This window comes from Lygodium microphyllum, chromosome 27, assembly GCF_053477565.2.
Source record: "Lygodium microphyllum isolate KBCC chromosome 27, Lygodium_microphyllum_v1.1.10, whole genome shotgun sequence".
NCBI classification, from domain to species: Eukaryota; Viridiplantae; Streptophyta; class Polypodiopsida; order Schizaeales; family Lygodiaceae; genus Lygodium; species Lygodium microphyllum.
In genome coordinates, this window is record NC_141161.1 from 79,643,893 (window position 1) to 79,665,137 (window position 21,245).

Genomic DNA, 21,245 nt, shown 5'->3' on the forward strand with positions numbered 1-21,245 from the left:
CATTTTGAGGTTCAGCATACATGGGCTAGTGCCATTCATCATGGATTAACCCAGAGTTAGGGTCCTGAAACTGATTGCACTAGATGTTTTAGACATTTCCCCACATGAATTCCTATTTCTTCAATTCTAAGAACCATGGCAATATCATGAGCTCCTGCAAGAATACCTAGCCTGTTGTAGTGTGGGATTGGAAAGGTGTGGGGGTTGCTGCAGTCAGTCCCCCACTGCAACAGCTTAGGTATGGGGTGGCTCCCGCCATTTCATGTAAGGTGTAGGAGTTCATGATGTTCATACTATGCATCTGAACGAAACCATACTGCACAGTTCTCTTCTGATTAACCAAAGCCGTACTCAGAGAGCTGAGATGGTGGGCCTTACTGAAAGTGACATGGAATGGGTTGGGTGTATGTTGTTTTGGTTTGCATGATTACTAGGTGAAGGCACTGCAGTATGAGAAGAGGCTGGAGGCGCTGGTGGATCCGAATCTGAAGGAGTACGATGCGCGGGAGGTGGAGCAGATGGTGCAGGTGGCGCTGCTGTGTACTCAGATGAGCGCGGAGGAGAGGCCGACGATGGGGGAGGTGGTGCGGATGCTGAGCGGGGAGGGGGGCTTGGCAGAGCGCTGGGAGGAGTGGCAGCAGCTGGAGGTCACCCGCCGCCGCGAGTTCGAATCCTCGCCGAGCTACCTCCTCCTCGACGACGGCTCCACCTCCTATGACCTCGAAGCCATTCAACTCTCCTCGGCAAGGTAGGCAGGAGGCTCTATTTACGTCAAAATTAGATGGCCCCAAACGCCCCGCACCACCCCACCCCACCCACGTATCATAAGGATACGACCTTCTTTCTTAGTTCATATTCGTGTAACACGAATGAAGAAGCACACCTACTCTCTTTTGGCTTGTTGCTTCAAGTTTCAAAATTCAATTGCTATACTCTCTCTAGCCAACATGTACACTATATCATTTATTCTTTTACTCTCGCATACATCGCCCAATGTGCATTTGATGCTTTACATCATGAAAGAAGTAGAGACAAGTTATATAGGAACCCTAGCTAAACCATGACAAGGTTGAGGTGAATGACATACAAGACCTTATGGGGGTTATTTTGAAGAAACAACAGAAGGAGCTCTTGAAAATGGTAGAGAACATGAAGTTGTCCAGACCTTACCGAGACAAAATATGTAGTGCATAAGTGGAGACCACTTCCCTTTGGAATACTTGAGGCTCCACTACTCTTCTCCTGGTTCCATATTTTATAACCATGGCTACTTAATAAATGTCCTAAAGTTTTGGGTGATAATAGCTAATTTGACATTTACATTGGAAACATACGTGTTATTTGGATATCTTGAAACAAAAGGGGGAAAAAAAAGGAACTTTTGCTGGATTGGCCTTTTTACACTAAATCATGCACTCAACAATAGCCTCTTGATATGAAATGTATCACCATCACACATCTTCTGTCCTAATATCAACCTAGTGGTCTTGAAGGACTCTTCATCTTTTCACTAGACAATCTTTAGGATATTTATGGAACCCATCTTAAACTCATATCACATGACAGAAATTTTTGTGAAATTCTTTCAATAAAGCCTAGCTTTAAATGAAAACAGCTGTTTCAAACATGCATGGAGTATATAGGGTACATGTATGCACAAGAATGCATGTGCACATGTGTACATGCACAAGTCAAAAAGCCTATGCTTTGAACAAAGTTGAAGGAGTTTATAAGTAGAGTTCCCTTGCATTTGAAAGTTATGGAGAATTCAAAAGTTGCCCTCACAAGAGCAACATGTGTTGAAATTTGACTTATGAACCATAACAACTTTAGCACAAATATGTTGCTCCCATCATGAATCTCTCTCTCTCTCTCTCTCTCTCTCTCTCTCTCTCTCTCTCTCTCTCTCTCATACTCCTCTCTCTAGCTAATAGTCTCAAGAACTTAAGACCCCTAAATTTATCATGTGGAGGATTCTTTCTCCTTGTTGAGGATTTGGAATGGAATTTGTCCTTGGTGCAAATTGAAATGTGGGAAAGATGTCAATGTCTTAAAATCATGTAGGTTGTGTTAATTAGATGTACCTCTTCATATAGGTACTCACAATGAGTGTCATCCAAGAAAGGATGTAGCTATGCTCTCTTGGGCAAAAGTTAGGAATAATAGTATTAATAGCCAATCAATCAAATGAACCTTCTTGGATTCTATATGTGTGAGCGTTTGCATGTTGTTTCTAGCATAGGTTTCTATTTTTGTATTTTGTAACCTTGTATGGCATGTAGATTAAAAGTTCTTCTAGGATATCTATTTATTAGATAGATAATATAGTGTGTAATAAAGTGAATAAACCGTCGAAAAAGATTCACCTTGAAATGGCAAACCTTAAAAGTTTTTTCCATTGTAATTTTTAAGGATTGTGCTAACCTTTTCCAAATCAATCAATGCTATGGAAGAAACGAAGATGTTAATACTTAACAATGCATCTACAAATAATAGGATGAAATTCAATAGAGCCTTCTTGCAACCATAAGCCATCATAAGATAATATTCTAATACTTATATTTGCAAATTTAAATTGCTAGGAGTTTGTGCTTCATTATGTTATTTATCAAGGTCTCTTTAGAACAGAGGATAATATAGCTTGGCAAGTCCTATCAAGAAAAAGTGATCTATTTGAGAGAGGCAAAAATAGTTGATATATAGTCCTTCACAAAGTTTGAAAAAATATGTATTTGCTTCAACTAAGACAGCTTCTGAACATGGAGTGAGGAGGAAATGTGCATTCTTTAGAGTACATAGTTGTACTTGCTTCATTTGGAAGTTGCATGATTATTGATAACTGTTTTATTTATATTTTATATTCTATTATATATTATTCAAAGGGCCTCCCAAACTTGCAACATAGTATGGAATCTATGAAATAGTATATAGTCCCTTCTCGTTTATTTCCCCGGCCCACTAACTGGACGACAAGGCCTTTTATCTAAAAAAGGTTGATGTGCACCGACCTTTACTAACCACGGCACATTTGGTGTTGTGAAGGAGTAAAGCAAACAACTCCGCGGACTGTTTGACTGTTTTAGGGGTGGGCACCAGATTTAACCGCCCTCCAAGCACGCGAGCGTCGACAGATTGGAACCCTAGATATGCTCAGTTGCCCTACATTCTTCTCTTCTTTTCGTTTACGCAATACATACACGTGTGATATGTTGCACCGAAGAGCAGCAACACTTCAACCATCTTGGTTTTCTCCATGCATATGCATATCTTCATATTGTCCATGTCATAATTTGATGCACGATATGCAGTTTAAGATTGCAATGGCACTTCCATTGGCTCTCCAAGTATTTTCCATGTGTGCTCTAGCTCCTGTCTTGAGAATGTTGGTAGCAATAGTTTATCACTACGTTGTAAATTCTTGTGCTGCTGTGATCAACTGCAGGTTGTGTATTCGTGATTGATTATTCACGGGGTTTGCATTCTAGTTGTTTGGCTTGATTGCATGAGTTTTGTGCTACATTCTTTGTAGCATAGGATGCTCAATGTCAAGGCAAGAATACTATATGATTCTTTGTGTTCTTTATGATTATTCATGTAAGTATTGTTTTCGTGTTTGACTAACGTGCTTTATAGTATTGGTTGTTTCTCATAATTGCTAAAGTTCTTGCCATGAATGTCTATAGTATCTACTGCTAATGCCTTAGGGTTTTGGATTTTTTATTATTTGTAAAGGTTCTTTTCTTTTTTTGTTCTTGCAACTAATACGTTTTGACTCCACATAGCCAGAAGTGTCACTATTTTTTGTGTGACACAACTACCCTTGCATTGGGATTATCATTCAAGGGATTGCCCTTGCAATACAATTATCATTGAAGGTTCATGATTTATTTATGTCCTTTTCATATATGCAATTTATATTGATTGCATGATTTGTGGCCACATTGTTCGTAGCATAGGTTGCTTGCAGTTGGGGTATGAAAACCATATGATTGTTTATGGTTTGATACAAGTCTTGTTGCAAGCAATTTCCTATGATTCAACAACATAAAAGTATCGTTGTTTTTTGTGTGGAGGTAGTTTGATTGCCCTAATTGTGCCAGGATGTTCATTGATAGTTTATTTTTAACCCACATGGTACATTTAAGACAACATGCTTTATGACTGTTTATGGTTCTTTTATGACTCTTCATGCAATTGATATGTTGAGACTTTGCATATTTTAGGTGTCATTGTTTTGTGTGTGTGCGGTGGTCCCACTACCCTTGTACTAGGATGATCATTGAACAAGTTACCCTTGCACAAGGATCCTCACTGAGGATTCATGATTAATTTATGTGGTTTATGGTTGTGATTGTTTATGGTTATTTCTAAGTCTTGAATTATATGATTAATTAGGGTTAATTATGAGTCTTGTTTTTTTTTGGAGGGGGAAGGATAGTTTTACTACCCTTGCATTAGGATTTTCATTAAGAGTTTATGTTTATGACACATGGTTTGTAGCATTTGTTGTAAAAGACAATGCTTTATGCCTTGATTTGATATTGGGTCCTTTATGGTTCTTTATTGTTATTGTATGGCTCTTCATGCAATTGATATATTGCCACTACATAATCAAGGTGTCATTTTGTCTGGTGGGGTGGTTCCACTACTATTGCACTAGGATTGTCATTAGGGGTGTGTGTTTGATATGTGGTGCGTAGTGCATGTTGTTTGGCATGATTGGGTAGGTTCTTGTTATCAATGTTTCCTTATGGTTCTTTATGCTCCTTCATGTAAGAGTTTCTTTTTTGTGATTCTACATAGCAAAAGCATCATTATCTTATGTACGATGTAACCACCCCTTGCTTTAGCATCCTCTGTATAGCACTTGTCCAACCATCAACACACCTAGCACCACATGCTCCACAAACATTCTACACAAGTCCATCATTGCCATTTGCTATAGTGCCCTTCAAAACACCTGTCTAGCCATTGATATGCCTAACACAATAGGCCTCGCAAAGTCTCCATATGAGCCCTCCACCTTAGCGTTCTATGCATGTGACATCGTCAATGATAGTCCACAGACAAGGAGCAAAAAGTAGCCTCATCCTTCAACTCCAATCCTAAATGTTGGCACTCTTTCATCACCCCCATTAACTAGCAAGAATTGTAGGTAAGATACAATATAAAGGAAAGTGGTTTACTAAGTCAAACATTGCATAACTGGCTATGCTAATCAATTAGCATTATAACCATACCAATTGTAGGTAGGAGCAATAAACCAAATATAATAAGTGATAAGTCAATGGCCATGTGAGGATCATAATGAACACTGATGTGCTAAGTGTAGATGTGTATACCCATCTAACTAGGCGGTCTATCATCAATGTTCACACGTATTGAGCTTACTATCTCAACAAGAGAAAGAGAGACAAATTAGATTGGTAAGTCTTGTATTGTTTATTGTATGTAGGATGAATAATATTGCAACATTGTTGCTCCTAAGCTCTATGATTTACGCATGCCTTGTTATTTGTATCGGTGGAGGATAGTGGCATAAAGTACTCCATGTGCTTATGGTGGTGCTTTCCAAGGCAAGTTGCCTTTTAGAATGGCACCCATTTGCAAATACGGTCTAATGCATGGTTAGAAAGTCAACATCAATATGTGGCATACTATCGTATGTCATATGAAGCATTCCATAAGTTGAAATCTTGGATAGAGTCACATTTTCCATGTTCAAACAAGAAGACCCTTGTCAAAGACCTTATAGAAGCTGACCTAGCTTTAGCATGTGTCTTATGGCATCTAGCTCATGGATCATCTAGACAAGACCATGGCAAAGCTATTTAAGATAGGTGATTCAACAATTAGGAAATGTATAGAGCTAGCAGTCAACATATTATGCACCCCATCTATGTTTGCTATTTACTAAATGTCTAAAATATGAAAAATATAGTATATTCTTATTTTACTACGGACTTTCATGTTACATTATTTAATTAATGTACCATGGTGTCTCATGGTACTACAAAATATAAGTCATCTAAATAGTGTCAAATGATCCTACATAATGTTTAGGCCTAGGCATACCATAAAATAAATGGTTAGTGGTGCCTTTGCTAAATAATTTTGTCAACAGAATAGATGAGTAATAGATGTGCCTAACAACAACAACAACAACAAGAACAACAACAACGATGCTAGTAGCAATGATGCTCCATTTGCACTCTTTAAAAAATCTCAAATAATTCATTTAAACCAAATTTACATCAAATCATTCAAACAATCAAAAATTCATATGAGACATATGAATGAATAAGTGAATATATAGAGTAATGCTAATGTGGCAACATGTAGAAAAGTAAAGCTATCAACTATCATTGGAGAGATCATTCTTTGTGGAGGAATACCTTGTCTATTTCATTACTTTTTGGAAGGAAAGATGGAGATCAATCCTAACTTTCCCTCTCACTCCACAAATTGTGCATAGTTCATCACTAGGGAACCTTTATACATTCTACCATTCTCTTCTAAGAGAGTGAGCCCCATGAATGCCTCCAAGGTACATACAACATCGATAATTTGTAAAGTAGTATGTAAAACATATCTTCCATGTACTTTTTAGAGTCAAATAACTCAAACAATGGGTTCTTGACTTGTATACCTTGTACGCTTATCATCATTGCATATTTTGTTTTTTAAATGGATAACACACTTTTGTTAGGCTTTAAGATTTCCTTTCCATTAAACAAGTGGTCCATGTTTGATAGGATAGCAGACATGGACATCATGGATTTGGTTTTGCAAAGGGCTAGATTCTTGCTTTTTTTTCTCCCTATAACTTGCTCACATCAATATGCACCGATACTATTCTTCGCACACATCCGAATATTCATCGGAATAAGTGCCAATAATTAGTGATGGTTATTCTAAGGGTTATCTTGAGGTATATACTAGTGTATGGAAACCATAGGTAATATCAACGCATATATTAGGACATCAAGACCATAGGTAATATTGATGCATACACAAATGGTGGGGCTAGACATTTCAAAACAAATTTTCACATATTTGCATGTTACGTTTCATGACTATACCCTACATACATTGTAATGTGCTAATAAAAATAGAGTAAGTAATATCCATAATGCTCAAGTAATGTTAAGTGTCTCATTGCCCAAACATTTTTCTTGAAGAGTTACTCTAGAGAAAACCAGACAAAGTGATCAAGGTTTCTATAAAAAGCCCAAGGATAAAAACCTTTCCAAAATAAAATATAAACAAAATCAGCAAATAACTACTTTTTGTAACAAGTTTTGGCTAAGATTTGAGTATAGACAGTCATAGTTATAAATTCTAGAATAGCATGAAACATTTGAGGTGCTTCCAATTTGCATATACATTCTTTGTATGATCCTCTAATCCAAGTGTGTTGGGACTTTTTAGTCCTCAAGGCAACTCCACCATGTCTTCTTCATGAGTTGATGTCACCCTAGAGGTTGATGTCACTTGAAAAGTACCCCCCGCCCAAGAGGATGTGTTAAGGTATAAGAAATGGGTGGAAAGGGAGTGCTAATTCAAGTATGTTGGGACTTTTTAGTCCTCAAGGCAACTCCACCCTAGCTTCTTCATGAGTTGATGTCACCCTAGAGGTTAATGTCACATGAGATGTGCCTGCCCAACAGGATGTGTTAAGGTAAAAGAAATGGGTGGAAAGGGAGTGCAAGTTTGTTTATAGGGCTTGCACCAAGGGAATAGTGATAATACCAATTGAGGAGCGGTTTAAGTAAGGCACTACCTTGCTTCCATAGAACCTTTAATATTGATAATCAATCGCACCCTTTACTTGATTTGCTATAAAAGCTATGGTGTATGAGTGAGGACTAGTGATCTAATCATTGATTGCTATTTTTTACACCACTAGATTATATGATGCCTTCCACAAAATCACTCTAAGAAGGCATATGTATTTTCTTTACTTATGAAGTCATTTTTAAAGGGTATGACATCTTCTTGGTGGCTTTGTCTTTGAGTGGGGGTTAGGTTGCACCTAATGCCTTGTGGGAGGGGGGAGGGACAAAGCTACACCGACTAAAAGGACGTTGCACTAATGGCCTATAGAGGGAGTGGGCTATCCTAATATTTTAGTATCCCCCTTCGCCCTTTGGACAAGTGGAGGGCTAGTATTGTGTTAGCTATATTATCCAATCCTAATGCAACTATTTTATTCGCTTTTGATGACTACAATTAACGAATAAATAGCTAAGAGCATCTATTTTACAACAAGATTGGTGGACTATTCTTCTTGGTTTTATTTTTATCCTAAGCTAGTGTGATTGTAAGGAAATTAACATATTTCATTTTTCATTTTCCCCTCCTCACCCTAGCATGACATAGACCTTTTTCAAAAATTATAAGACACAAGAAAACTAAATAGTAGGACTTAGACTTACACTCGTGCCATTTTGAGGTTCAATCAATGCATTATGTGGCGAAGTGCAAAATTGAAGGTTTGTTGACAAGTATTTAGATACATCTCATAGTGGTATTAAAAGTGATAACTCATTTTTCCAATGAGTGCACCTTATAGAACATGTAAGATACTACGTGAGTTCAAAAGAAAGGGTATTTTATTTAGTAAAGTTTATAGAATTATACTTACAAAAGAGGTTTTTAATTACAATTTGGAATAAAAATAGATAATTTCTTATAGGTGCACCCCTCAAGCTCATTTTGAAGAGCTTTGTGTGCCATTATGATCAGATCCCTAAAATCTTCATGGTAACGTGGTATAGCTACCTTCTACTTCCTTATAGTGCACCTTTAAGAATTTATAAAGAATGTGATGAATTCAGGCAATAACTTGCTTGCTTTCTAAGTACATGATGAGAACATCTTATTGGATGAACTAGATCTAATAGTTATTAGAAGTCTTGCCAAACTATTACATTCTTATTTGAAGGGGCACTAGTCCTTGTATAACGATGGACCACAATATGGAATCTCCTACCTCAAGACCTTCATAAGAGAAATGTCTAGAGCTGAGCTCACGTGTTAGTATCCAAGGGTGAGTTTTAATTATAAAGAGAGTGCATTTGCTCTATTAACCAACCTTGCAATCATGTGGGGGCAAATCCAAAAACATTTTCTAATGAACTATTAAATTTAATGTAATAGGGAGTCATAGTAAATATGCTCCAACTACTAGGTTCTGAAGGCCACCATGTACACATGGCAAGCTTTTTGTATTCTACTAAGTTAGGTTTAACTTGCAAGTTATTAAAGTAAATGAATTATCACCATAATCTTTACATACTATAAAGGTAGATTGATGGTGTTTTGGGGCCTCATGATCACATGACTATTAAAACTATGGACGATAATAGCATATCTATCATAATTCATCACAAATAATTTCTTGTTTTAAAGTGCTTGTACATAGAGCATTTATGACCATCTCAAATCATCGTCGTGTTGAATCTTATCAAAACCTTTTATTATAACTATAACATGTGATTTCATCAGGAGGGGTTTTCTAATTCATGTTGTAAATTGATTTTGAAAATACCATAAAGAAAGAAAATCATTTTCATGATCTTCAATAGACTTTGCTATATGGACTAAGGACTCTTTGATTAAGTAGGCTTTAGACATTCATCTCTTTGGCCTTGCGTTGGTTTCATGAAATTTTCCTAGAAGAACATCCATCTAATGGACCATGGCTTCTAATGCAACCTCATCAATAATATGCATAAGAAGGTAGACACTTGGACTCCAAGCACGTGGGCAGGTACCTCTCTATCAGCACTACCACTTCAAAAGAGCTTCTCTTTGCTAATTATGGATGAGGTATATATGCGTGCTCAGCAGAGGTCAAGTAGATGGGCCGGCCTTGACGAGAGTTAGGCAACTCATGAATTGCTGTTGGTATCCTGATCCTTGGTCTTATTATTCTGATGGTATCCTGATGCTAGTGGATAGGCAGGAAAGGTCTGAATGTGTTTTCCTTCATCAGCAGCTTGCTGCACAAGTTTCTCTTCATTTCTCCATTTTGAGATCTCCACCTGTGGTGGATACTTTTGCCTCAGGAACGGTGCTCTCTCTCACAGCCAGTACGCACGTCGAGCGGGGGAGGGAAATGAGGGCAGACAGAGAGAGAGAGAGAGAGACACAAGATATGTAATATTACACGGTGCAATACGTATGAGAGAGAGAGAGACAGACACAGAGAGAGAGAGAGAGAGAGATCCAATACAATTCTCCATCTTGCCTTATCACTCATCACATTATTTGAATGACCGTGCATTGGCAATGGGACGTGAATGCCATGGTGTTGAATGGTGTTGATCTTGCGTTGATATAGGGAGGTTGTATTCAAGTGCCATAACTAAAGTGGTGATCTACCAATACATTATTTAAGATGAAACCATGTAGATGCACTTATTTAGCTCTTTTGAAAAGCAAACAAGTTGATGTGGCCATTCATCAAAGGTGACATCATTAGATCAAGATTTTATCATGATTAAGCCTATATAATGTTTCATGACTAGATTAATATAGTGGCATTCGTTACCTTTGTCATCATGAAATCTCTTCAATGCTTTGGATTTTTGTATATCATAAATGTAGATATTTTCATTCGATAAGCAACAAAAAGACCTATTGAGCAATGCACACCCTCCCCCCTTCCCAAAATCTTATGTCCACTCCCTCTCCCAATTGAAATCTTAACCTACTCTCCCTAACCTCCCCCCCTCTAAAGACTAAGGGAGCTTCATGTGTGCGTGATTTTGCAAGAGCATTATGTGTGTGGTGTGTGCATGCACACACATGTCATATATTAAAAGTATTTCTCCAATGAGAGAGAGAGAGAGAGAGAGAGAGAGAAGAGAATCTACCACTTTTAAGGCTCTCTTTCACATGCACATGCACACACAAAGACAAACTTTGACACACACTCTACACCCATGTATTTTCATACACCAAGCTAGAACACTTCTCATGTGCCTACATACCCTTGACACATATGGATCACAAAAACTATACAACTATGTGTAGACTAGTTGGCATGAGGGCAACAAAGATGCCGTGCTACCACTCCATAATAGATATGCACCACACACTGACAAAGTTTCTCCCCTCAAAATGCTACTTCACAACCATGAAGTGGCCTAGCATTCCTTACACAGAAAGCTCACAAGGAATGCTAGTGTTGATTTTATACACAATAGATGTCCAATCAAGGCTTTGTAAGTGATTATACCTTATTATGCTTGGCATGGCAAAAATCCTCCATTGCAAGTTTGCTTTCTTTGAAATTTTTTTAATATTCTTTTTTTAATGCAATAATATACACATTAAATGGGCATACTACATGAGGTTTTTAAAAAATTCACAAAGTTGAATGGAAGGGTCATAACATGCACTTTTGTAGGGTACAACAAAAAAGGTAAAGGGTTTAGATTTTATAATCTTTCTTAAATAAAGTATTTCTTTGCAATTATACATATGTAGTTCACATGCTTCTCTAAATCAATCTATCCACCTTCAATATAGGCCTTCTTTGTCTCCCAGTAATGGTTCTTTTCCACTTGCATATTCTCTTTTACAATGACAAAAGTTGCACATTAATCAGTTGGTTGACAAAATTGGTTTGGATGAGGCAGTGCTTGGAGAAAAAACAATCACTAATGAATCGACATGATTGTAAAAATGGGCTTCATTTTGCTCATTCGCCTAATAGTAAACATGTTGGACCTCTTTGCATGATTCATTTGCTAACAACCATGCTATTCTTACTTTTATATTTAATGGACATGAATTGATTTCATTTGTAAAAGAAAAAGGTAGTGTTAATGGGATGCATGTCATGTAGGAAATATATGATTCATACTAGATTATCATATGTGGAAGGTCTAAGATAGTCCTAATTGGATATATGTGTATAGGACAAATATGATTAATACTTGACAATTACCTATGGAGGATACGAACAATTCACATTGAAGAATGACCTATGAGATTTGGTGAACTTCTTGAAGGCAAAAAGGCCAGTAGTACTACATGGGTCTACAAGTTGAAGAGAAAAGTAGATTCTAGAATTGTTGGCTACAAGTTCAAAGTTATGCTTAGCATAAAGTGATTTTTTATTATGAGACATTTTGAACTATTTCACTTATGATCACCATTCAATTTATTGTTGCAATAGTTGCACATCATGACCAGATTGTACATCAGTTGGGTGGACATTAAGATTGCTCTCCTCAATGACAACGTGTATGAGGGAGGGTATGCTTTCATTGCCTCATGGTTTTATTGCTAACGGACATTATTCAGAGGTATGGAGATTGAAGAAGGCTACTTCTGGTCGTGAGCAAACACCTCAAGCTTGATATAAGGAGGTAAATACATATCTATTGGCTTGTATTTTTGCAATTATTGAACTAAGAATACTCTATACAAGGAAATAAGGAGGCTCTCTATTGGTCATCATTTGATATACATATGAGTTACATTACACTTTGAATTATTATACTACTACTTGAACTTCATTTTACATAGCACAAGGATAGCATTGTTTTCTTGAAAATGAAGTACATTGAGAATTTTCTTTAAAATTTTATTTCTTATGCTACATTTGAGCATGTGGCAACTTCTACAAAACCTAGTTTATGTCATATTGTTCAGGATCTAGGCAACAATATTGATCTACCCTTATATTAGCATGCTATTGGGTGTCTTCTTCTATATATTTTCCACACTAGGTCCAATGTGTAGCTTACAATGTCACATATGAGGGATTTGTAGTTTATGCACAACTACATGCTTTTTGTAAGTTTCATTAGGTGGGTGATTATGCATTGAAGTACCTCTAGTAAATCCTCCTTTTGTCTTGGTGCTTTACATGTATGTTGGATGAGAAAAAAAGTAACCTACAATGGCTGTTTCAACTTAGTTGAGTATAGGATAACCATCATAACTATATCCAAGAGTAGAACACTCTATTTGTGATATTTTGAGGCTTGTGTTGAGCCATCTCTACATACTTGCTAAGTTAGTTGCTCACTAGATGGCATGCAAATTTAGGAATATTTATAGCCCCAATGGGATTCTAAGGAAAGGTGCCACCCAAGTTTTGGATGGAGTCTTTGTTCTTTTCAAAGATTTTTTATGAATTCTTTGTTCCATCCTTTTTTCCTAGGGGATTTTGGACCAAGCTTTATTCACCATAAACTAGCATTCACTATCTTTACACTAAGTTTCATCCTTAGTCTCTCCTTAATCTCTAGCTTATCTTAATATTTTGTGGTAGCTCCAATGTACACTCAATCATAGAAGTGGTGTGGTTGAAAGTCCTAAAGCCCTTAACCTGGAGCATTGTATTTTTAAGTATGAGCACCCAAGATCATGTCCAAGAGTGCAAACTGGAAGTGATGAGTGCATCCTCTCTTGATGTTGAGGTGTCATATGATGGATTAGGGACCTCGTTATTATTGATGGAGAAAAGTCATCATTACAAAGTGTCAAGAGTGTTGGACATGAAAACAGAGTTGAAAGAAGATTAAGAAGGTTAGCCAAAAAAGAAGAGTGCATTGTCTAGGAGTACAAGTTTGATGCTAGGCAGCTAGGGACCTCCTAACTATGCCCCACCCCTATGGATGAAGTAAGCTATGAGGGGCTATGGGGTTAGTGAAGGAGTTGGTCAACCAAAACCACAAGGTATCACTATGCTTAAGGATCCTTGGGTGTGGTTGAGTGATGTTATGCAATTTCATTTTTGTTTTTTAAAGCTTGTGGTTAGCAAAAAAAAATGTACACTTCTAAATGTTTTGCTATATTCCCATATTGTTAGGGTGCTTGGATCCTTGCAATTTCATTTTTGGTTTTTAAAGCTTTAATGGTTACCAAAAAAAAAAAGTGCACTTCTAAATGTTTTCTTATATTCTCATATTGTTAGGGGGCTTGGATCCTTGCATGCTAAGGTGAATTCAACCATTAGTAGAAACTCTAATTTGCAAACAAGTAGTTTTGAGGCAACCATGCTAAATAACAATTGTGGAGAAATCATTGAGTCCTTTTGCAAACTACTTGTTAAATAAAAAGTGCTTTTAAGGCAAACATGTTAAATAACAAGTATGGAGAAATTGTTGTGTTCCTTTGGCCTGATGAGCTTGCTCTTTGTATCAGTGAGCTATTTCTCCAAGATATTGTCAAAGGAGTATGGCATGCTTAAGAAAAACCCTAAATTGAGAGGACAATATTATCATTCGAGCCATGGTCAATTTGAAGTTTACTAAGCCTAGTCTCAAACAAGGATATGAGGTAGAAACCTCAATTTATACTATTGTTGGTAGCCAAGATTAAGGGTTTTTAGTCTTTCAAACACAAGTTTGTACTCCTAGGGGATTGCATCTACTACGTTTAAGGCCCAAGTTTCTCTAGCACTGGATTCAATCAAGCCTAGAGTCATATATCATTTTCACATGTCCTTGCAATTAGCTTGCTTATATAACCACATCTATTAGGGTTATTATTTTCTAGATCCATTATATATTACATGCTTCCCTTTCAAATGATCTAGATAAGTTCCAAGGATATCTTCCCAATTCATCATTTAAATGTCAATCCTTTGAGAAAGTACATTTTAATAGAGGTGGATCTCTAGTGGGTACTCAAGGAAAGAGAATAGCACTTCAATGAGGATGATTCTACCTCATCAAGGGGATGAAATTGTAATACTTCAAGTGCAAGATATGCTTGGTTTGTTGCAAGAGGAATGACCATATTAGATGCACCACGTTGGTTGTGGGCATGTGATTAGTAATCTCTCTATTTGGAATTAGTTTCATCCTTGTCACTTGAGGATTGGCAAATATGGACTAGACACAAGGTGTCTTCAAGGTTAGCATGGAACCCTAATTGGGAACCAAATGCATCTATTACTATGATAGAAGCCTCAAGAAGGGAGCTTTGGGGATCCATGAAGAATAAAAATGTTTGTTGGCATGGATGCCTAATAGGTTGGGTGGTCATGTGCTTTGGCCAAGGTATGTTAAGGTCTCTAATATTATGTCCAATCTTGTTTAGAAGAAGATCAATAAATGTGTATTCAAGTTGCATGATTGAGGGAATTTTAGGCTACCAAAATTTCAGAACCTTGGATCAGCATGCAGAAGTGGGTATGTGTGCTTTGCACTTGTCAACAAGGGATTGATTCTAGTAAGTTCATTAAGGTTCATGCTCAAAGAGTAGTCCACTTGGAAGGTAAAGCTTGCTTTTGGGAAAGGTCTTGCTCATGTGCCTCAATATATTGAGATAGAACAAGGACTAAAATGCCATACTCTATCCCAATCATTATTGTGCGGCATTTTCACTTGCCTAAAAGCTTGGTATGTGTCCGACAATGATGGCTACCCTTAAGAGATGATGAAGCCAACTCTTTTGAACCCATTCATTGTTACACATTATAGAAGGATCTTCTAGTCCTATCAAATATGAACTATTTTTTTCAAAAGCCATACATGAACCTATCTCATTGAACTTGAGCAATGGATATTTGTGTTCTTTTGCTACTAGTGGTATGAAAGTGTTCGGCTAAACACAGCTTAATTGGCACATTGGAGGACTTCTATTGTTTCAAAAGCTACAACTCGCTTTGGCGACAATCTCTCACCTTTTCTCTTGACGTTCCACTCTAATTAACCATGAATCCTTCTCTCCAAACCAAGAAAGCAAGAACACAAGACTAGCTTTGAGGTATAGTGAACTCACCAACTTACCTTCTAGCATTAGTCCAAAAGCTTCAATGCTTGAAGATGGTTCCACAACAACCCAGGAAACACAATCCAATGCCATTGTTCCTTCACATCCACCACCACCAATGAGTTGAGAAGCTAGTAGAGAAGAAAAGAAAAGTAAGAAGATAAAGAGTTTCACCTTTGTTAAGTCCCTCGCTGAACATGCCTCTCACTTTCTCTCTCTCTCAATCACTCTCAACAATGGAAGTAAGATGATAAAATAGAAGAAGTGAATAGAAAGCTTCAATAGTTGCACTAATAGAGATTCCACAAAATGGATGCACCAAAAAGGTCTCCGTCAACATAGCTTTTGCAACATAGATGTGCCAAAATGGGTCAATATAACTAAGACCTTCCACCCTTATATAGACCGAGATTAGGGTTAGGTTTAGATTTAGGTCACTTTTCTAGGGTGATGGTGCCTTGTTTATGTTTTAGGGTTTTCACAACTATGAATTAAAGCTTGCACCCTTTCTTGGGCATCCTACTCACCTCTAGTGGGGAGATCTAAGCTGGTCATTCCTTGATGTCATTCCTTGAAGCATGCTTTGTGCTTAACCTAAATAGACCTAGTCTATGCTATTCTAGTTAGTGCATAGGAGTAAGCCTGGCTCTCACAAAATAATACGTCCATATAATGTGATAATCGTGAAGTACAGAATAATACAATTGCCCAAAAATAATGCATTGAAGCTCTAATAATAATAATAATCTATTATCACAAATAAATTTGGCACTTGCACTTTGACTTTAGCCTTCACAAAATAATGTTAACATTATCCCCATCTATGAGAGTGCCAGTCCCATGGCACTCACATCAAAAGTAGACATGGAAGGCTAAGAAAAAGCAATGAAGTTGTAGCCCTGATGGAGAGAAATAAATATTGCAGATGAAAAACTATGGATGATAATAGTGATATGCTTGTTGATGAAGAACTAGTACTAAAGAAGATGATGTTCTTATTGATGTTGTAGTAGATGTTGTCCAAAAAGAGGTGGCTCACTTATCGAAGGTAATGGTTCTATGAAGGATCACTAAGGACATTGCTGAAGAAAAGTAATATAGCATAGGATGAGGAGAATGCAAAGGCCACTGATGTTGATAGTTCATCAGTTCTTCAATTATATTTCACAAAAATCCTACACGTCAATGCATGCCCTCCCTTAGGGGTATATTTAACTTGTGCAATTATTTATATACATGTAGGTGCAACTAGAAAATGATTCAAACTCTAAGCAAGCTTGAAGTATTATTGCATACTTGAGAACCTAGTTTATGGAAAGTTATTGTGTGGTGCTAAACTCAAAGTGACAAGTCATCAAAGCTTGCTAAGGTGTCGTGCCCTTGATGTTCCCTAAGACTTAATAAGGAAAGGGCTAAGGGTTAGGAATGGAGCCAACCGACCAAAGCCACTGGACACACCTAACTTGAGAACCCCTAGATGTAGTAAAATGTGAGTGCACCTAACTAATTGTGAAGCTTTTGCTCTCTTTTCTTTTTCTCTTTTCCTTCCCTCTTTCTTTTTTATTTGTTTTTTCTTCTTTTATTTGGTTTTTGTTTTTTCTCACTTTATTTTTCTTTCTTCCTTTTCAGTATAGAAATAGATCAAAAGGTGATTAAAAGTAGTAAATATGGCTCGTAAGAGGGCTAATGCACTAAGGTGCATACAATGAAGATGAGAGACTAAGCTTGGACATTGGAAGAATACTGACGTGTTGTTAATGAACCTATTGCTGAAGACAAACCTATCCTTGTTGATGAAGAACTTGTCCTTGTTGAAGAAGAACCTATCCTTGTTGTGATGAAAAATTGAATGCGCATTGATGAAGCAATTTGCAACTCCTCCTAGAAAGTATATGATCATTAGATATTGAAGTTAAGGTATGTTTTTATTGAAGAAACTTGGACCTTGTTGATGATGCTTCTTTGAGGTCATTGTCTCTTGTTTGAAGCTCCAAAAGATGCTTGCTATCTTGATGTATCTACATATTCAAACTAGTAGAAGAGCTTCAGTGGTAGATGTTGCCATCTTGTCTTGAGTGGAGTATTGCTAGGCTTTGTCACCTATGGTCACCTATTTTAATCTTGCATTCAAACTCTAAGAGGACCATGCAATGGATTCACTAATAACTTTGCTACTCCATACCATTATACCTAAAACAAAAGTTAGTGTATATATCTTGGATACTACTCTTGCATAATATATAGTATTATTCCAAAATTTGAAGGATATTTGGATAAAGGTATTTGAGCTTTTATTACGGCAACATATTGAGTTAAAGAAAGAAATATGTACAAAGTAACTAGGATTAGTAATATATAAGGATTAGGATTTTGGAGTTTTAGGAATCCACCAGTTGTAGAAATTTCGGTTGTGCTCCAATAATTCAACAAAAACATCCAAGTGAGTTGGTTTGGTAGCCAATCCACAAAGGTAAGTAATCAAATCACTAAGGAAGGTCCGGCAAAAAGTTTTTGGTTATATGCAATTCCCCTTTTTAAAAAAACTTATCAATCAATGGGTGATATTTCATCTTTGACAGCAAGTCCAAATTCCAAGCTAGGATGATAATCCGCATGAAGTGGCCCTAGAGTAAGTGGGTCAGATTGAACTAACTATACCTCATTGCTCAACCATTTTCATAAGATGATTGGCATTGCGAGCAAGGTCAAGTCGATGAGAAAACCACTTCTATAAGAATGGACTCAAGGAATTGCTATTCTACTCAAGTTAGTCAAGTATTGGAAGGTCGGTATTTCTCTTTCCTAATGAGTATAATTATGATATTTTAGGATGTTGAACAAGCTTATAATCAATTCATGGTATTCAAGGTCAAATAGATACTACATGTCAATCCTTGAATATTGAGTTTTGAGAAAACTTGATGACAATCCTTAAGAATATGTTAGATCCCTAGTACACTTGAATCCAATGGGGATGGTCTAGAGAGAAATGCCATAGAGAATTGCTCGCAACTTTTTCACAATCAACATTGATGAAATGGGGAACCTCTACACCAATCTCAAGAGAATATAATGGATTCAAGAACTAAGGTTGGTTTGATGTTTCTTATTTGAAGGCCAAAGGGTTATTGATACTATAATGGTAAATGGGGAGATGATGACCTTACACAATTAGGTGCATGAATAAAAGGTCATTGATTTTGATCACATAAGCATAAGAGGGAATCAATTAGCAAGACTGCAATTCTAAGGAAGGGTCTTACCATATTTAGCTTGAATCAAGATTCTTTTGTGGTAGAGTGTTCACTCTCTTCCCAACAATTGGGATGCCATTTGGAAGCAACTTGTATTGCCTCATTGTCAGTATGGCCTAAATCAATCATTGCAAATAGCTTGGCATAAGTAGTGAACATAGCATCAAATTGGAGTAAAACATTCTATGTCAATAGAATTGAATTTCTTTGCCAATGAGCCGCCACGATACTTAATTGGATGACATACTAGCAAAGGCTAGAGGCCAAAAGGAGGGTTACATTTAGTAGGGTTGATCTAGAGATGAGTCTGAGAAGCCTCCTCTAGAGCACTTCGGGGTTCAACTAGCTTGACTTGGACTAATTGATGGGGTGGGTTAGTAGGGATATCAGTAGCTTTCATCATAGGATCTAGAGTTTTAATTACTTTTAGCCATTATATCGATGTTAGTAGAAGGTTTATGTACATCACTATTCTTCAAGATTCATTCTACATATTATAGTTGAATCATAGGAAAGATGAGATTCCATGTCACTCCACCTTGGAATGAACCATTTATAGAAATCAGAATTGTACTACAATGAAGCATGGCTATCAAGAAGTTGTGAGTCATGGTGAGGTACAAATATATCTAATGGAATCAATCATCATGTTGCTTTGTCCCAATAGACTTGCAATATGTAGCTCTTCTCTCTAAAAGGAGTTTGTCATGCAAGCGATCAATTTCAGCAAGTTTAGAAATGTTGGCATCACGAATAGCTGCAAATGTTCTTAGAGATGTAGTGGCTATTGAAATATCAGAGTTGTAGCATGGAAGAGTGAGCATGAGAGGGAGAAGATAGATCACAAACTATGTGAGGAAGATCTTGTTTATTCAATTGCTCATGAAAGTACAACTAGTATACTCTCTCATCTATTGAGAGTGATCTTTTGGCTATGTTTATATAACCTCTGAGTGAGCTAGGGTTAGGGTTTCCCTGTTCTCTAATCCATTCACACCTCACCTTCCCTCATGCACCCTTGCTTACATAGGGTTCTCATGCTATAATTCTAACACCCCCTCCCCTCTCAATGCCAAGGTGGCATTGGATTACATAGCATGTAAATGTTCCCCCCCCCCCCCCCCCTCAATCAATAAGTAGAATGCCTCTATAAAATAGTGTTTATGGAAAGATGATACAAGGATACTAGAAAATGCAGTTATCAGGTACTTTGGAGACATAGTTGGCCTCCATTTCTTCTGGTGCTTTAGTGGAGTTAGGACATTTACTGGTGATATGTCGTGTTTACTTACATTTGTTACACTTCATCTTATTAGGATATTTTTTCCAATATTTTCTTACAATATACCCCTTTTTATTGCAAAAGGAACATTTAGTGGAAATAGTATTAACTAAGAGTAGATCATAGGTTGTTGAGGTAGATGCTAAACTAGTGCTGCCTTTCTTTTGATTTCTTTTCTCCCCATCCAGACAAGACTAAATGACACCTTTAAGTATACGATTTGGTACATTTGTTAGAGTAGTTACAGAATTGGGAATATTTTCCTTATACAGCCTTTAAAAGTATTGTAATGGCATCTTGTTCAACGACATGAGCTTGAATTGAAGCTAGTTAGGACATTACCCCCTTCATGTGGAAAATGAACTTTCCCAAGTCTTCTCCTTGCTTGTATTCCAAGATGAAGAAATCTATTTTGAGGAATATTTTAGAGTTCTCAAGCTCATCCCACTTCTCCTTTGTAGTTGCAAGTTGATCAATGTGGTAGATTAAGGATTTATCCAAGTGAAACATTATTATAGCTTGGGCTCTTTCATCATCTTCTACATCTATAGGGTTGGATGGGTCAATGGCCTTGGTCCCTTTGATGAAGGGCCAGTAACCCCTCTCCATCATTTTATATTTCACGAATGCATGCCATGGATGGAAATCTCTCCCATCAAACTTGTGGATTTGATGTTTTACATCAACATAGGCCATGATAGGAAGGTCTTACCAATTGCACAAGGCAATGGTAGTGTGTAATCCTTTACAAAGCTCATAGTAAGAGTGGAAGAAAATGAAATGGTTTTGAAATCAAATAAGTACATGGCTGAAAGTGATTTAAATTTTGATTTTAAAAGTGATGTGATTGAGGATGGTGGTCACACCTGATAACGGCTTGCATATTTGTTTTCTTCTCTGCATGAATTTTAAGGCTTAAAAATTCTTTAATTTAAAAGCTTTCCCCCCTTCTAAGTGTTGGT

The 21,245-nt window shown here is 37.0% G+C and overlaps 1 protein-coding gene across 6 annotated transcripts in view; it reads left to right on the forward strand.

The window, feature by feature from the left end:
• The window catches only part of LOC148012511 (LRR receptor kinase SERK2-like), a 129,985-nt gene extending 128,706 nt beyond the window's left edge, over nt 1-1,279 (forward strand). For all 6 annotated transcript variants that reach the window (XM_087668774.1, XM_087668772.1, XM_087668773.1 and 3 more), the window contains one exon: nt 435-1,279. In XM_087668774.1, coding sequence (XP_087524900.1) covers nt 435-752 — 318 coding nt within the window. In that variant the 3' untranslated portion in view covers nt 753-1,279. The remainder of the gene's footprint in view (nt 1-434) is intronic.
• Nucleotides 1,280-21,245: the final 19,966 nt, after the last annotated feature.